This window comes from Ptychodera flava (genome assembly GCF_041260155.1).
Source record: "Ptychodera flava strain L36383 chromosome 3 unlocalized genomic scaffold, AS_Pfla_20210202 Scaffold_26__1_contigs__length_13983176_pilon, whole genome shotgun sequence".
Taxonomy (NCBI): Eukaryota; Metazoa; Hemichordata; class Enteropneusta; family Ptychoderidae; genus Ptychodera; species Ptychodera flava.
Window position 1 is genome coordinate 3559981 of NW_027248280.1, and position 19585 is coordinate 3579565.

General features: G+C 35.7%; 1 protein-coding gene across 2 annotated transcripts in view; it reads left to right on the forward strand.

The window, feature by feature from the left end:
• The window catches only part of LOC139126117 (low-density lipoprotein receptor-related protein 12-like), a 33798-nt gene extending 16574 nt beyond the window's left edge, over positions 1 to 17224 (forward strand). The window contains exons 2-4 of one of the 2 annotated variants that reach the window (XM_070692168.1): positions 12745 to 12876; positions 13524 to 13664; positions 14608 to 17224. In XM_070692168.1, the coding sequence (XP_070548269.1) occupies positions 12745 to 12876; positions 13524 to 13664; positions 14608 to 15005 (671 nt within the window). In that variant the 3' untranslated portion in view covers positions 15006 to 17224. The remainder of the gene's footprint in view (positions 1 to 12744; positions 12877 to 13523; positions 13665 to 14607) is intronic. The other variant, XM_070692169.1, reaches the window with a different exon arrangement.
• The last annotated feature ends 2361 nt before the right edge of the window (positions 17225 to 19585 follow it).

Sequence of the window (19585 nt, forward strand, 5' to 3'; positions counted from 1 at the left end):
TTTTCGTTCTGAATTCCGTACAGTGTCATGTTCGATCTCTCCTTTTTATGTTTGAAGAGATCACGATAGCATTCAATAAGGTTATATTTATTCAAATCGAAAAGTGTCTGACCCTCAAATGTGAGTTTCATACGCTCCACCAAATTTTTTGCAACATTTTGTACTACTCGGTTATTTTCATATCCCATTACTTCAAGATCAAAAACCAGGTTGAAAGTATCTGGAACTAGGACTACTCCGCTTTCTAACTTCGGACATCGTATGATAAGTGTCTGGCCTGGATCTGCCTCACTTGGATTATGAGCAATCACGTGATGAGTTCTTTCTGACTTTGTTCCATTCGGTATTCGGTTGGTGAAAGTCGGTGATAATGTTCTATCGTACCCCATTTTTCGTGTAATGTATATAGTAGAAGAAAAAAAAGAAAATTAATCACATCTTACATTTCACTTCGTGTATATAATAACTTAGAAGAAAAAATCACATCTTTACGTAAATATTTCCGTCTGCCTGAAAGATAAATCGATTGCCTGTGTCGCGAATCAATCGAAGAACCCAATATTCTTGGAGATGATGAGCCTCTTGGTCATCCTCAGTATCCTGGAATACAGCTATGAATTCTAGTCGCTTAAAGAAGTTAGTCTTTTGACATTCCTTCACGAAAGCTAATATGTTATGATACAGATTATCATCTTTGAGTCGGACACCTGGATTTGCTCGAAGTATATGGCGATTTACCCGCCGAAGTTTGCACCATTCCAATTCGACAGAGAAACCAAACAGGTCTTTATTTTTAGAAAGAAACTTTGCAATATTCTTTTCACCAAACATGTCGATGCCATATTAATACATAATTTTATTTATAATGACTAATGTTAATCCAGTTAAAAATATCCATAGCTGTTCTCCAACAAATCCGACCACCGATCCTGCTGTTTTTAATAGAAAACTGACGAGGGAACCGATTAGACCGGGTATTGCAGCAGCACTTTTTGTGGCCAATGTCTTTAACCATTCGCCAAATTGCTTTACAATTTCTTTCGCTTTTGTGTATACTTTGGGCGGACCTGAACCCCTGTGTTTGCTCCTCCTCCCCCTCCTCTCTCCCTCCTTTAGTTACAGCAAGGGCAATTGTTGATATTGTCATTCCAAGGGCAGTCAGTATTGCAGCGATTGTTATACCATTTCGTTTAAATAACTCTGTCAGCTTCAGCCTGAGTGACAATTCTGGATCAGAAATTACATCACGAAGAGACCTAGTCGTAGCCAGACTTTCAAGTGCCTCACTGATCTTACCATGTTCGTATTCAATTCGATCAACAATTTTAGCTTCTCTTGTTATGAGTTCAGCTAGTAGTTTTTCAGCTTTTTCTTTTGCTTGGGTGTGTTCTACAGGAATTTCCTCTAACTGTTTTTCAACTTCTCTTTTCTCTAGCCTTATTTTAACTTTTTCATTGTTAAGCTCGCCAAGACGCATATTCGCAATCCTTAATTCATCATTAATAGCTCTATATTCTGGGTTTAGATTGTTCCATTGTTCGATTTTATTTTCAAAAGCTTGTATTTTATCTGCATTACCAGAAGCATCTTGTCGTAATAATGTCAGTTCATCTTTGTATACACCCATGTCTTCTGGCGTCATCTTCTCAACCGGTATTTTATCGGTTATCACATCTTCAGAATGCAATGTACGACTCACATTTTCGGGCTCACTATATTTATATACTTTGTTTACAAATTCAGAACCTCCTACCTTCTTTTTAATGTGGATTTCTCTAAAAATCTACTTCCTTTATCTGTTGTAACTCTGATTTTTTTATAATACAGATCATTACCAATAATCTCAGCATTTAAAATCAATTCGGTTCGTGCATCCTTATTAGTAATCCTATATTTGTCTAAGAGTCCTTCAGCCATATCTTTTGTAAGTTCTCTTCTCTGTTTAATTAAAATATCCTCCTGTGGGCTAGCAAGGAAAGGATCGACTTCTGCAAGGGCATTATCATCGTCTATAAAGAATGTTTCAGCAGTAGCGTCATCATCGTCATTTAAATTTGCATCATCGAAATCCTGGAGTGGTATATCTTCTCCTCCTTCTGCCATATTGTCTTTCTATATTACTACAATTTTTTTTATCATCCCTTACATATACAGTAAAAATGCACATCTCAGTTGTTGAAAGCGTTGAACAATTGGCTGATTACATAGAAAGAACAAGTGCTGCATATCGACGAAGTTATAATTAATGGGTCGAATTGATATGGCTCTCAATATTACTAAGGGAATTCTTGTAAGCTCTGCTGTCATAGCAGCAATTCCAACAGTTCCGGTACTGTTAGCCTTAACTCCTATACCAGGTGTTGTTATTGATGTGATACAAGGGAAAACTGGTGTAGCAAAGAGACGAGAGAAATATAAACATTATTATGTTCAATATAAACAGCTCCTTACACAAATACAAGAAAAAGGTGCAACAACAGAGGCTCCGGGGTCAGAACTTATTCAGACATATTCAACAGGCATTAGAAATACAAAAACAAGAAGGATTTAGTCCCCCTCTGGAGCGATATCTACGATATTATGGATTGAATGGATATGAAAGTTAGTTAACTAGAGTCGTTCAGAAAAAATTCCACAGAAAATTTTCTGAAAACTGTAGAGTTTCAGACCTCTGAAACCACGTGACAAGTTGCTAAGTAACTGAAGTCCGGTATTGCGAAAGTCCCTACTGGAAAGTCCTGGAAAGACTCTTCTGGAAAGAGGGTTGCGCAACATCCCTATGGTTCCGGTAGGGACTAAAATCTCGTTCCGATAGGCGTAGGAAAAACACATATAAAACAAGTATATACTTACCTCCAGAAGACGAGAATCAGCACTGGAATCCTTAAGGAGCTGTACAGAGCTGCAGCACAATCGGAATCTATCTAACAAATGATCCGATAATGTTGTTCCGACAGATGTACTGTTAGTGAGTCATAGCTAGTGTATTGCGCAAGTTCCATTTGGAATGTGAATGACTCAGCAGGGAATTTCCCTGCTTAGATCAGGACAATGCACTGCGCGTGAGTTCATATATAGGTCAGGGTCATACTTTAGTTACATGGATGGTTAATTTTTCCTTCGCTTCATGTAGATAAATGAATAAATGGGGTGTAAAATTCTTATTAATCATAGTTGACCACCTTTTCTTTACTACTGCTGGCCACTGGATACATTCATTCGACTACTGTACAGGTGCCCATGAGCTGCGGTATTTCCGATCGCGTCAGAGCGATTTGACTCGATAGCGAGATTGGTTCATCTCTGTCGGAGTTGTTCAAAAAGAAACACTTGCCATAGATTACCGTTCAGACTGAAACATAATGAAAGGTCAGAAGATCGCCGGGATGTCGTTGTTCTCAATACGTTTTTCTGTTGGTTTTCTTTTTACTTCCATGCTCTATAGAAGATATTGATATTATGTTTTTTGTGGTATGGATGGAATCTTTGTCGACTTTTCTTATTCAACCGAGGCACAAAATTAACTTTTTTGACTTTCATATTCACCTAGGATTCATGTAATTTGCAGACTAACAGACTCTTATGTTCTTCCTCGATTGTCTGTACTTGACTTTACTATCCTGACATCGATGTTGAAACGTATATCATTCACTGAAATAGTTTTCGGACAAACCCAAGAAATTTGATAACTACTAACAAATACTCGGCAAAATATACAGATACTAGGAATAATAACTAGGGTCATTTTTACCGTATTTGGCTAGTAAGTGGGTTAGCTTGGTGGAAGTATAACTATCGGAGGTCCCATTTTTACCCTGCTATAGTATTCGAACAAGGGGATATTTACGCTGTTCCGAGAGCCTGAAGATTTTTTGTATAATACAAAACAAATTCAACCTATTTGATAGTGTTCAACACTTTTTGACTTTGGATTTAAAGTCTTTTGAGTCAACTCTCCATTGGGTTCAGCACATGTACCAGTCATGTGATGACTGAACTGTAATTGCAAGGTTGTCCGGAAGTTGTTCAGAAAAAAAGGCATTTTGTATTTAGATCCCACAGCTGGGGATTTTTCAAGATACACAACCCAATATATTCCGACACCTTTGAAATGGGGATAACGGTAAACTTTCCTGAGTCAGGCTGTGGTGAATATTTTGTAAACGTCTTTAAAATATGTTCCGTGATGAGTGTGAATTAATTCTTTGTTCGTAAAAATCATCACAAATGGTCCCATGACCGTGATAAAATAGACATAGATGCAAAATCAATGAGAGGAAGATACTAAGAAATTCACAACGCAATATTTGCTGTCGTAATTCTCGGCAGGAATAACCTCATGTGTTTACACACGTGAGCTAATGTCATAGCGATATCTGTCTGTGTGTGTAAGTGTGTGTGTGTGTCAGTCAGTCTGTTTACACGATAACTCAAAAACGCCTGAACAGATTCAAGTCAGATTTGGTAGACAGGTACCATATGATACTTGCAAGAACTGGTTAAATTTTGCTTAGTATGGGTTGCATATTAATAAAGTTATGCAATATCATTTTTTCATATAATGGTTTCCCTACGGAGACAGTAATAACAGTGTCGACATATATCAAGAAATACTGCACAGAAATTCATGAATCTTTTCACAGATGACAATCTCAGAACATTATGATGATACTGCGAGTGTCATATCAATTATCTGCTCATTTGAATATTTAATGAATTTTTGTAATTAGTGAAATAACTCTGAAATTCCTGCACCAACTTTGATGATACATGCAACAAATGTTGATATGATATATATATATATATAAATATATATATATATATATATATATATATATATATATATATATATATATATATATATATATATATATATATATATATAATTGTATTTAGAAGCATTGGGAAGTGTCATGTTAATAAATAGCTCATTTGCATGTTATGAAGTTTTGTAATTAGTCATATAACTCCGAAATGTCTGCACCAAATTTGATGAAATTTGCTGCAGATACTGATCCGACAGATATCTAAACGCATTTAAGAGTGTGAAGCTAACTTAGGGTTCATTTGCATATTTAATGAACTTTGTAATTAGGTATATAACTCTGAAATTACGACACCCGATTCGGTGAAAGACGCTACAGATATTGGTCTGATAAACGTATAATTATACTGCGAAGCATGGGGCAGTGCCAAATAAATAAATAGCTTATTTGCATATTTTATATAGTTTTGTAATTAGTCATGTTACTACGAAATAAATGCACCAAATTTGATTAAATCTGCTGCAGATACTGATTTGACGGATATCTAACTGTGGTGTAAAGCATTTAGTAGTGTGAAGTTAATTAAGGGTTCATCGATATAGTTAATGAACTTTGTAATTAGGTATATAACTCTAAAACTACGGCATCAAATTTGGTGAAACCTGCTACAGATATTGAACTGATAAATATCTAATTGTGCTATGAAACATTGAGCAGTGTCAAGTTAATTAAGGGTTCATTTGCATATTTAATGATCTGTGTAATTAATGATATTAGTCGAAAATTACAGCATTATATTTGATGAAACGTGCTACATATATTGATCTGATAGACATCTGATTGTCCCATGAAGCATTGAGCAGTGTCAGGTTAATAAACAGCTCATTTGTATATTAAATTAAGTTCTGTAATTAGTGATCTTATTCAGGGTACTGTCCGAAAATTGATGAAACCTGCTACATATAATGATATAACACATATGATTGTTCTGTGAAGCGTAAGTGAACCTTTTGTAAAACACGTGAGCACATTCAGTTCACATCTGGTTACACATTGTGTATAAGAAGAGCGAGCAGGTGTTCGGCGGTTGCTTCTAGCATTATCGTCTTGATCGCAGCTATTTGGCGAGAAGACAGCGGGCTCTTATAATCTCGCAAAATTATTGATATTATGTCTTCGCGTTGAAAATTTTCGATCGGAGGTTACAGCCAAAATTAGTAGCCTTGAAGTATTAGGAATTGTGTTCATCACTAGTCGTAGAACTACCTTGCTATCAATATTACGCTGTGTACCGATGTACGCCCCTGAAAGTTATAGAGGAGACCTTTGTACAGCTGTGGCATTGCTACTAACATGTTGGTCGCAATTTTCTATTTTGTACACGCCCAGAAATTTAAGCGCCAGAAATTTTCGCCCTTGCCTATAATAAAGGGATCTCGCACACTAATGATCATTCCACTGCTTTTAGCGTTTGTTGGTTTGTTGAATCGCCCCATGGCCCCAATAAAATCTTTTCCATACCATTTACAGTTTTAATTCTTTTTTTTCCGGTAAAGTTAGTATATCGTCCGTTTGTAAAATTTTTCATTTATTTTCATCATTTTATGAGTATTTTATTGATATTATTTCATCAGTTTCGTTCAATTTGTAGTAGTTTAGGTTTTACAATTTTTTAAATTTTGGTAGTTCAGTTTTACGTTTTATTTTTGATTATTTTTCACAATATTTTGATTTTGTTTCTTCTCTTGACACCAAATTGTTTAGATTTAGTCTGTTTTTATGGCACATTGTGTGAGCAATTCGTTGTCAGTGAGTTCGTTAGACCAATTTCACTATGCATTCAAGACATAGAGAAAATTATGTTAGACCTAAGGCTTCCAAAACACCCAAGGGAATCCATGAACGGAAACACGGCCGACCACTATACAATAGGCGCCCTGCACATTGTCGGGTTTTCGCGGGCACGGGGTTTTGAATGAGACTTCCGACGTGTTTGGACTTAGTTGACCGCCAACACGTTGTTGTGACGTCTGAATTTGGCGAATCACGACGCAAAGTGGGTCGATTTGGCCAGAAATTCCCTCGTTGTGTAAAGGTTAGTACATGTCACATCATGAGTATTAATTTGATCGTCAACATTCGACATGATGACCAACAGTTAGTTCCAAAGACGCTATTCAGTGTTTGTCCTGATATTACGTTCGGCGATTTGTTCAACAAGATCGTGACAGCAGATGGACGGTGCATCCGATTGAATGTAAATTGCATCGAAAGTATAAAAAATTACGGCAATGACAAAACACATGGTTGAATCGATGTTAAAGTACAATCTGAATGATGACTATATAACTTCACTCCGATCACAGTACAGTGTTGTTAGACCATTGTGTAAAATGTGTACAGACAGTAGTAAAGAGGCCAAAACATGGGGCCAAAGTAAAATGAAAAAACTCAGATGCTAGGTCCCACCAGGACAATATTAAAGGACAATACTGAATTGTTGGATTTGAGTGATTTGCTGTACATTTCAGTTTTATTCTGAGAGATTGTTGAAATACTCAGAATATGTTGTGCAAACACTAACTGTGAATGTAATGGCCTATGTTATTGTTGGAAAATATAGTATTGAATTCAGTTACCAGTATCAGTGTTTCTTGTCTTAGATATTTCTGGTAAAAAGGAAAACAATTATCTTGCCTTGTCTGCATCTGTGCGAAAATGCCAGAGAACCGCGTTTACCTTCGGGAAATGACTAGTTTTAGGCGGGTGTGGCTTGCTTACTTTTTGCTCATTTGCATAATTAATGATTTTAGAGAAAACGGATATACATTGAGAATGGCTGAATACAATCTGATGAGATTTGCTACAAATGTTTATCACAGCAAAATGTATCAGCCATGAAAACAATTATCTTGCCTTGTCTGCATCTGTGCGAAAATGCCAGAGAACCGCGTTTACCTTCGGCCTAAAAAAAATTTAAAAAATTTCGCTCGCCGCTCCTGGAACTTGGTCCAAAAAGTCCGATGAACAAGATTTTTTTTTCTCTGGCCTAAAAAATCAACCATAAATGTGATACTTGTCAACCATAAATGTAATAAATCTATCGGTCATTGCAATTGAAGAATTAGCCATGAAACGTATGTAATAACGAAAGCAACTACACACACTGTTAATATCTTAATTGTTTGCATTATGTGTGTTCGTGTATTTTGATTATTACATTTATGGAGGTTACAGTGGCTGTTATAGGTCTAAATGCCAAACGGGCTTTCCACTGTTGTTTGTTGCGAGCTATTTTCAAATACGGAGTTACAGACACTGGTGAAGTACATTGACTGTGTTCAAAACCGCCACCTCAGTGTTTGGCCCTCGTTTTATTTTGCTCACGCGTGTATGTCGCAGCAATGTCTGTTTGCCTGTCTGTCTGTCTGTCTGTCTGTGTGCTCGATATCTCAACAAAGTCTCATCAGATCAGAATCAAATCTAGTACATAGATTCAGTTTGCAAATGACAAGAACTGATTAGTTTTAGGCGGGTGTGGCTTGCTTACTTTTTGCTCATTTGCATAATTAATGATTTTAGAGAAAACGGATATACATTGAGAATGGCTGAATACAATCTGATGAGATTTGCTACAAATGTTTATCACAGCAAAATGTATCAGCCATGAAAGATATTAAGGGTCGACATGAAAGATAATTGCTAATTTGCATACTTCATGAACTTTCCTTATTTAAGGATATATATATATATATATATATATATATATATATATATATATATATATATATATATATCTGAATTGGTTTGATCGAAATTGGCGAAACTTGGTATGTATATTAACGATACTATGATATTAACATTATTGAAAATTAAGCATTTTTACTTCAACCAACTCGCAATTAGCATATATCAAAAAATTTTGAAATTGGGGATTTATATTTGAATTGAGTATACCAAAATAAATGAAACTTGCTACGTACATTAAAGATACTTATATATAATCCCATGGTATTTTTCTCTGTTTGACGTCATCGTATACGAGTGTTTTTCGCGGAGCCGTACAACTTCGAGCCGAAGGCGAGAAGTTGTGCGGCTCCGCGAAAAACTCGAGCATACGATGACGTCAAACAGAGAAAAATACCATGGGATAATATATTTATCACATGAACAGTCTTCTTATTTTTCTTGTGACGTAGATGGATCAAAATTATCGTAACAAATTGCATGAATTTCGTCGCGATTTGTGTTTTACTTACGCAGAATACTTTCATTTAAAGAGTAAAGCGGTCCGTAACCCAGGAGATAGTTTCATTCATAAATCCCATCAAGCTGAAATTGGATACATCGCATGATATCTCCACCAACCAAACGTACGGATATGTTCACGTGAACGTGTCAATCATTGTCTCGCGCTGTACCGATGCCAAGGCAAGTCGGCTATCGGTGGACATAACTTTCATCGTGCTAGCGACGGATAGCCAAGTATTCAAAGTTATTTAGAATATTTACAAATGGATTTATGAAGTAAAATGCAACGACACGATCGAAACAGTAATTCTCATTCTCAGAGATTCCGTGGCTTTTCAAAACATCACACAAGTTTACGACCGTGGCCGGCGAGCGCGAAAGATTCCGTTCGATGACACACAGAGTGTACCTCATTGCATGTTTATACCCACAACGCTGCCGTCACCGGTCACTGCCATGCCGGTGTCAACTCGTTTATCCCGATCTCGGTCGTCAATGTTTTCGTCTTAAGGACTTTGATGTTTGCAGTGACATATATCTCACCCGTAGATACATCCTAATTTTACTTGACGGAAACTCTGTTTTGAGTGCTGTCTGAGTCAACTTTCGAAGTATATCTGATTCCACAGCGCTGCACTGCATATACAGCTCAACAGCTGATGCCTTCGCTACAGCCTTACGCCGCTACAGGTTTGATTCCGAGCGAGAATTTACGGATTTTTTTTTGTATGTTGAAGGAAATTTATCGTTGTTAGTCGAATGACTTTATGCTAAAGCCTCCTATCTCGCTTTCCCGAAGATTATACTGTACTCATTTATTCAGTTGAACTTCCGTTGAGGTGTAGATTTCAGGTTTATCGCCAACCGGGATCGCCAGGTACGACGTCCACATTGAGCCTTACGACGCGACTCGACTGGCGCTGCGACGTTACTAAGCTAAGCCATGAAAATAAAACGATCGGCGGTATCCCCATTCGATTCTCGGGAACAGCTATAGTTTTAGCGACTCGAAATTTCGCTGGACATGCCTTCTATGTTTCCATTTGTGGATTTATCGGGTCACCTTTTTGTAAAAATGTCATGAGAGCACGGCATCGATCACGACAAATCGGTCTATGTTCACGTCGCGACCCGCTTGTGTGAACGGTACCATGCAAGAAAAAAGTTCCGGTTGATGACGTACAACAGGTGGAAATTCGGATTTCTTATCCGTCCTGTTCTACGTCACACAGGTGGGAATTCGGCCAATTCATGTGATAATATGATATAACATAATTGAAAGTCATTAAGCATTTTACTGCAGCCAATTCCTTATTTGCATATTTAATGATCTTTCCTACTTAGTCTGCATTGACTTGACCAAAGTTGATAAAATTTGCTATGAACATTGAAGATACTATGATATAACATTATTGAAAGTCATTAATTAGTTTTAATTCAGCCAATTCCTTATTTGCATATGTAATGAACGTTTCTAATTAGGGATATATATCTCCATTGACTCGACCAAAGTTGATGAATCTAGCTACATATATTTAAGATACTATAATACTACGTTATTGAAAGTCGTTAAGCATTTTTACCTCAGCCAATTTCTAATTTTTGATGACTTTTTAAATTACGGATAATAATCTGTATGATTAGACCACAGTTAACAAAACTTGCTTTGTACATTGAAGATACTATGATATAACATTATTGAAAGTCATTTAACGTTTTTATTTCAGCTAATTCCTAATTTGCATATTTAATGAGAACATTTCAGTCAATTCCTAATTTGCATATTTAATGAACTTTCCTAATTAGGTATATATACTTGGATTTACTTGATCAAAGTTGGCAAAACATGCTATGTACATTGATGATTATACCAGGATATAACAATATCGAAAGTCCTTTCGCATTTTCGTGTCAGCTAATTTATAATTTGTATATCTTATAAGCTTTCACAGTTTAGCATATATAACTTGAAGGACTTGACCAAAGTCAATTACAAGTGTTATATTAAGTGGTGATACAATAACAGTACTCGAAGAAATTAATTATTTTTATTTCAGCTAATTACATATTTGAACATTTAATGGCCCTTAGAATTGATCTGTGGTGAATGTTGTTCTTTATGTTGATCATAACGCTTTCAATAAAGTTGCAAACATGTGGCAAAGGTTCAAATTTGCACATAAATGAAATATACAATGAAACACGTGAGCATTTTTAGTTCATATCTGGTTGTGTATCTGTAATGGTAACTGGGTCTATGTACGTTCACACAAAGCCGTCAGGATTAAGATTTCCTGGGTAATATAGTCATAGTTATTTGCGCCTCCGACACCATTGTACACACTGTTTTACAAGTGCCACTTTTAGACCTTTTGATCGATTACCCTACCTTTGAGTGTCCTTGTGGTAGAATTATTGTTGTGTTCGCAAACTATTGCCTCTCGCTTGAAAAAGTACTTTCATCATCCGACGCCTGTTGTATCATCATTTTTATAGTCGATGAGGAAATCAAACCAACATTTTCCGACCACAAATATTTTCGCAATAGTGAGAATAAAAAATGATTTTTGCCTATGACACCTTAATGTTTTGAGTACAAGTACTGCGTCAGATTGAAAATGTGTTGTCCAATTCTTTATTTATCATAATAACTTATGCAAACGTAATTAGTAACAAGGATATAGCAAGTGTCTAACATTTGTATAAGAGTGAAGCGGAAGGAAAGGATGTTTAACACTTGCAAGAAATTCAAAGCTGGTAGTTTCAGCATTACTTTCGCCTATCTGATTGAATGTACATAAATGGCCACACCTGCTCCACTAAAATGAAACGCCAACTGTATTTATCCCTTGTCCGCAGTATTCTCGATTATTTATCCCAGTCATTGGCCGTCACGACTAAACAATCATTGCTACATCTTGAAGTTGTACAAAAGAAGGACCACAAAATATGTTCATGAATATCCCTAAGAGATATGAACTAAAAAAGAGTATGATTAAATTGAATTTGCTCCCGTTGAGCTACAGGAGAGGATTAAATGACTGTGTATTTTTGGCTAAATGGTTATTAATATGTATAATTTAAATTTAAGCCAGTTTGTCACATTCAAATCCCCTGATAATACTTCCATGTAGATGCCGCTTTTTAAAACTTGACATTTTCGTCATTTGTTTTTTTAATAGCAAATTTTACTCATGCAGTGTAATGCCCTTTCATGGCAAAATTTTAGCAAATGTTAGGTCATAGAAGTCTAAATTATCAAAACATTACACAGGTCTAATACATTTTGTCCTTACAACATTTGTACTTTGGTGGGAAAGTGACACTTTAAAATTTATCGTATTTGTCAAGTTCTCTGTATTTTTGATATTTTTTGTCGTACAGGTTTTTTTATAGTGACATTGTTATACATTTTAATGTATCGTTACACATTTGTCTTTTCTATTTTCCGTTTGTATGCGTAATTTGTAAAATTTGATCTTTTGTTGAGGATCGCTTTCTATAGATGCTATTCACCTGTGCGACTCATCCTGACATCATGTCAAAGGTGAATAAATAAATAAATAAATAAATAAATAAATAAATAAATAAATAAATCAATACATAAATTAAATAAATAAATAAATAAATAAATAAATAAATAAATAAATGAATAAATAATATTTTTCATCATAAGATAACGATGCTGATAAGGCAATGTATTCTGTATTATAAAAACTCTGGAAAGGCATTTCAGGTGACCAATGGGAGAACTGTGCAAGTGATGAATATCAATGCGACAACGATGAATGTATTCCTTCAATCTATAAATGTGATGGAGTAAATGACTGTGAAGACACTTCTGATGAATTGCATTGTGGTAAGTAGATAATAGGTAGAAATATACATATATGTATCCGTGTATGTAACATTTATTTACGTCTCCCTGTCTGTCTGTTTGTACGTGTATGTATGTATGTATGTATGTATGTATGTATGTATGTATGTATGTATGTATGTATGTATGTATGTATGTATGTATGTATGTATGTATGTATGTATGTATGTATGTATGTATGTATGTATGTATGTATGTATGTATGTCTGTCTGTCTGTCTGTCTGTCTGTCTGTCTGTCTGTCTGTCTGTCTGTCGTCTGTATGTATGTATGTATGTATGTATGTATGTATGTATGTATGTATGTATGTATGTATGTATGTATGTATGTATGTATGTATGTATGTATGTATGACGATACAACACACGGCTTATAATTCAGTAAAAAAATGCTGCCCTAAAGTGAATGGTTATGTATGACATTTGATAGGATATGTGCATATTTGTGTATATGTCTATCGGTTTCGGTAAATTGTTTGTTTAGATGTTTGTAGTAAGATTTTAGTTTGTGCAGGTTCCAATCTCGGCAAGTCAGTTTGTGTATGCATCTGCACGTAATGTGATAATCTTGAATATCAAAACTCTCACTTGGGTTTGCTAGTTTTCACATACTGGTTTTTGGTTTTTTTAGAGATTACCTCCACCACCGCTTCTGAAAGTGCAAGTTTGTCTTACAAATTCGAAGGTGAGAAACGGCATTTACCAGAAAAAAACGTGGAACGTATCTCTACCACCGCTTTCCAAAGTTCAATGTTGTCATACAAATTCGAAGGTAAGAAAAAGCCTTAGCAGAAAACCATTTGATTGGTATTAGATTCTACAACCATTATCGGCTTTGGACCGCCAAATGCATAGCTGGTTGGAAACAAGTTTAATCTTTGCAGGCAACAACTATGGAATCAAAGTAAAAATCGTGATAAATTACACGCCATTCAACTGTGGTACTCGGATCTGAATACTGACATAGTTACTTCAAAAGAGAAATCACATGAAATACTGAAGCTGTTTCTGGGCTCCAACCAGCTTTGCGTGTAGATTCAACTAACTTGTTTCAGGTTGATTGTTTGACAGCAACGTCTGGCCAAGCTGAAGTTAACAGTTACAAAAGAGTTGTTTTGTTGACTTCTATTAGACCTCCGGGAGGTGAAAACTGCAAAGTGCGGGAAGCTTAAACGACGTTCAGATCAATCGCTTGGCTGTCCAAAACTTATAAGGGTTGTATTTCTTTAACATAATGCTAACATTACAAAATTGATACAAATAAGTTAAGATTTGACTGAAGCGACATGTTGATATTATATAATTTTATTCATACGAACTATTGTAATAAGTAGCATACCAAAACGTGAATTTAACTTGCAAAGCATGTTGGCCATGATAATGATTCTGCGTGGCAGAATTTTTGCAGACAAAACTAGCTAATGTTTAACCAATTTCTATTGCATACTGTATCATTTATTGGAGGTGTTAAGAGTAATATTATGATAACAGCAATATACTCTAAGGAATGGTTGAATCGGTTTGCAAATAATGGTAAATTACGTAAAAGGTTTGTTAATTTTATTAAGCGGAAGATACCATTTGCTTCGAACACTGAAACGAGAGTTGGCAGAGCTTGTCTGGTTCGATGGTTTAACTTAGAAGACAATTTATCAAAGTTAAACACTGGTTTAACAATACTCTTTATAAAATTTGCATTTTTTCTTATACTTAAGGAACCATTAAGGCCACGACCTCTTTACCAAGCTTGGCACCGTATATATCATCTGGTTCGGCTCTATTCCTCCCTCCTGGAAACTCTCTTGTTATCGAGTCACCAAATTACCCAAATCCGTACGATAATTACCTTGAACGTACATGGGTAATATCCACAGACGAGCAGTACCATTTCAACGCTTCATTCAATTCGTTTGACACCGAAGAAAGATTCGACTATGTTTACGTAGGGGAGGGATTCAATCCTGGAGATAAAGTATTACTCAACCGACATTCTGGGTCATACCTACCAGATGATTTCGTATGTATGCAAGCGAGTATGTGGATCACGTTTCTATCTGACTGTTCGCTGACAGGGAGCGGATTTCAACTAACTATAACATCTGTTCGGAATTAGTGTAAATACGTCATGTAAAACCTTATCACGGTACGCATATTGTGGCATCTTTGTACCATTTTGCATTAGAAGGAAACTGTAATATCAAATAATGAATGTATTGATCAATGTGATCTGCTACATTTCCATCAAATTTTTACAAACATTTTGATTTTAATTTCAAACGTCATTCATGCGAAGTGCAAGCATTGATACTGTTTGCTTTGGAATCATTGGCTCTAAGAGCTAAAAAGACAAATTTAAATGTCTGTTGCTATATCTTCAATTCAAAATGCAGATCTCGGCACAACTAGGCAGCAGTGTCACTTTTGATCTTTAAAACTCTTTTGCATCAATAATGACACTGCCACATCATCAACTACATTTATTTATATTTTACTTATGCCATTTTAAGGGGCTCAATAAAACAAGGCTTGGGCCTTTATTGTTTTCACATCAGTTTAGCTTTCTGCCTCATCAACTTCCTTCCACCAACCATTTTTCTATATGTATTAGATGACCTTCGATGACCGTTGACATGCTTTAATTTGACCTGGCTGCCTACTTGAATTCAAAATTTGTATTCCATCTAATTCGAATGAAATCTGACCAATATCAAATAAGAGCAATTTTACGGGCCACAGTACAGAGATGACAAATACTACATTTCAAGATCACTGTCTTTGTCCTCATTAAGACTATTGTTAAGTGATTAAATATGTATTTTTCAATGCCTGATTAAAAACGAAAAATCAATGCATCTGACCGAGTGCAACATGTTTGGTTGACGTTGATGACCTTTGACCTACTTTTACGCATCTCAGCAACTACAGGGTTAAAGGTCCCGTTTCTGTTTGATATTATTAAGCATACTAGTAGGACTAATTTTATTTACAAACGTTTCCCATGACCTAACATGACCTTTGACCTACTTTAGCATATTTTAGCTGCTACATGGGCCAGAGGTTTGGTTTCTGTTGACTATTGGCAAGATACGAACATTTCTGTCCAAACATTTTGGTGCCCTTGGATTACCTTTGGCCTTTAATCTGTCACAGCAGCTGCAGTGAATAAATTGGCTTGAGATGTCTTTCCTACTCGATATAGTAACGGACCAATGTTTGTTTCCAAACTTCTTCGGTGACCTTGGGATGCAGTTTGGCCTATTTCAACGTATCTCAGCCTCTCAGCAACTATAGGGTCTAGATATTTCATTTCTGCTGGATACTGGTATTGTGGAACCAGATTTCTTTCTTTTTTTGATGGCCTTTGACGACCTTTGACCAAGTTCAATGTATCTAAGCAATATACGGCCTACAGTTTCCGTTTCCCTGGGATATTGGTCAAATGAGATTAAATTTTTCCAATTTTATTTCGAATTACATCAGCTTACCTTTGACCTTATTTTTCACACTAAGATAGCTTGGACTCCGACTTGAAACTATATTTCGTATTTCTACTAATATAAATTTTCTATTTTAACACAATGTTCAATCATTACTAACTAATTTTTGATTGGACTGTAGGATAGCTTGTTAAAATGCCAATAAAATATTTTTTTTACAAGTAAACAGTCTTATTAATGGAAATGTCGATCGGGTGTTCACTGTACTATGTATTCACTAGATGTAATGATTACAGTGGAAAACAAAACCTGTTTTTACAATTTTATAGTAGATGGTGTGCTTGAATGAGCAACGTGGAAACCTCTTTTTTACATACATACCAAGAGGTGAGCGTATTGCATTGAAGTTTTAGAAGTTATCCTATCAGAAATGAAACGGTCGTCGATGAACGTGATGTTTTGCTATCATCACATAAACTACTTTCGAAAACAATGATAACATTAACTTTCTCGCCTTTTTTTCATTTACGTATGTCAAACGTCTGAATATACAAAGATATCTAAGGGTTCTGCCACTAGAGGGTGTACAATATAGGACGCTGAAATTTTGACCTGTGAAATCTTCGAAAATCTTTTGAATATGTATTAGAATTTGTCTTTCAAGACGTGCAGTAATATAACTGAGCAAACATACCGATATTAAGGTCGACAAGAAAGGTAAACCGTTTTTGCTGGACAGATCTTTTTTAGACAATGCACTGTACGTGAGTATAATATTACGGTCAAAGGCCTTGTAATGATAATGATCTTTGGCTCTCATTTTTTTTTATCCTTTACACTGCATATTTTCTGTATTTTGGGGATCACTTATTTACAAATCCCTTCTTTCATAAAGACGCTGTCTCTGCGATTTGCGGCAAGGAATGCTTGATTTTCAGGACACTTCAAGACATTTTATGTCATTTCAGATGTATTAATCAAAACTCGAATGAACCTCTCCCGAAAACATTAAATTATTGCCTACTAGTTTACACACTCCCCGGCTTTATATGAACAATGCCTGGCTTGAGGAATGAATCAGTATTGCTATTTTTATCATGACACATCTATACTATATAGCCATAATCCGACGATTAGTTACAGTAACATTGAAATAATAGTTTGATAGTCAGCGGACACCCAATGCACCTCATTCCTTATTTTAAGCTGTTGAAGTTTGACTTTAATGTTTATTGTGGGTCTAGCACTTGGCGGTAAGATTGGTGAATCGCTACTCAGGTCAGCCTCAATGACATTCCCGTACTCCTTCCGAGCCGAAAATGAACAATGTTCACTGCCTAGCGCAACAGAAGTAAACTATTAAACACAATATGTGTGTCACATAAGGCGACGTAGGGAAAATGGCGTTTGAAAATAGAAAACAAAATATTAGAAGATGTGGCAATAGTTGTATTCCACGCGATGTAAGTGCTATATTCCAGTCTTAAACGTGAATCATAATGTACAAAACGTAATATGAATCCCGGAAATTGAAATTTGTTCACAATGTTACCCGAATCATTAGCTTTTTGTTGAAGGACAGAACGATAACATTTTTTAAAATAGTTATAATGTTTCCTGTAATTTCAGTAATATCTTTGGTTGAAACCATTGGACAAAATAAAATTACCTTGTTTCATTTAATGTCAATTTCCTGATATATATTGTAACGCTATGAGTAGAAGGCCGTATTACACAAACATTCTCCTTTTCGTTCCAATTGCTCATTAAGGTAGAACATGCATTGGGGATAGATTGTCGGATTCTCATATTTCTGAGTTCTTTTCTGACCTTGGAAAAAAAAGAACTCTAACCTTCATTTTTCGGACAAACAAACACCCCCATAGGGTTTACACAGGAATAGCGGCCATTTTGAATTTCAAATATCGTAAAATGGTGGGTAATTTTTTGCGCTCGTTCCAAACTTTGTGACCCCGATTTTTATTGTTGATTTGGCAAGAGAATGGTTAAAAGTTTCATTCAGGAAAGTTTGAGCAAAAGTTTAAGTATTTCACTTTCGAGGCGCATACTACCTTAATGTCATTATTGATCTAAAATGGTGGAACTCTTTTTATTTGTAATCTGTGTTTTTGACACCGATGTGTTACGTGGACTCGCCACACTGCTCCTTCCAGCGTCCAGACACTATCAGACGTAGCATGTCTCTTGAGATAATTTTCTCTCTGCCTGTCAGCTCCTTCTCTGCACACGGCACACAGCCTCAGTCATTATTTGTCCTTGCTACGTTTCATTCATTCAGTTTTCATTGTTCGCTGTGTTCAGACTGCCGTCAATTTTCCTGCCATTTGTAATAAACTCTGTTAGTTTTATCACATTGCAGTTGTGGCGTGTTTCACAAATGGTGTTAGCCGTAAATCGTGTTAGGTTATGAAATAATTCAACATATTTTTCTGATGTGTGTTCAGGTTTTCAGTCATTTTAAAGATGTTAGCAGATGTTTGGATCTTTTAGGTTAAGCCGACTTTGGTTAATCCAAACCGATTAGATCCAAGATACCGCCGCGAGCGACGATCGTGAGCGAGTATGTACTTTGTGAATTACCGTTTAGATTTTACTAAATAGTGAAAAAAAATGCGCACGGTGATTACCAAAAAAACTCGACCCTAAAATTGCAAAATCTTGACAAACTTGACAAAACTAGATTGTAAAATGTTCATCAAGTAAAGCTTTAAATCTATGACATTGAAGGCGCAATAATAGCAAATTTGGTAAAACACCTATTTCTTTTATTCACATATTTTATCTTCTTGCTTTAACTTAGCTTATTGTAAGATGAGATTGTGAACACTTCATTCATTGCGTAAACTGGAAATGCATGCCTTATCATAATCGATTTTCACTGATTTTCGTGAAAAATGGCGACTTTTAATGTTTAACATTATTTGTATATCCTTACTCACAGTAATCTAAAACAGTGAAATTCGTTTCTGTCTCTTGTTAATTTTCCGTGATCAGGCTCGATGAACTGATCTACGCAAAAGTTGATAGTTTTATGAAATGAAAAGGATTTCGGAAACGTCCTTGTCGGTTTCATGACTCAACTACATGGTGGATATATTGCGCTTATGCCATGTTCAAAGATGTAGCTGCTAATTAGGTAAACCTCTATGCTAGTGGAAGGCAATTATTGATGTCAGAGGTGTTTGCTCGAGATGAAGGGAAATACAGCTATTATATCATACCTTTACATGCGTAC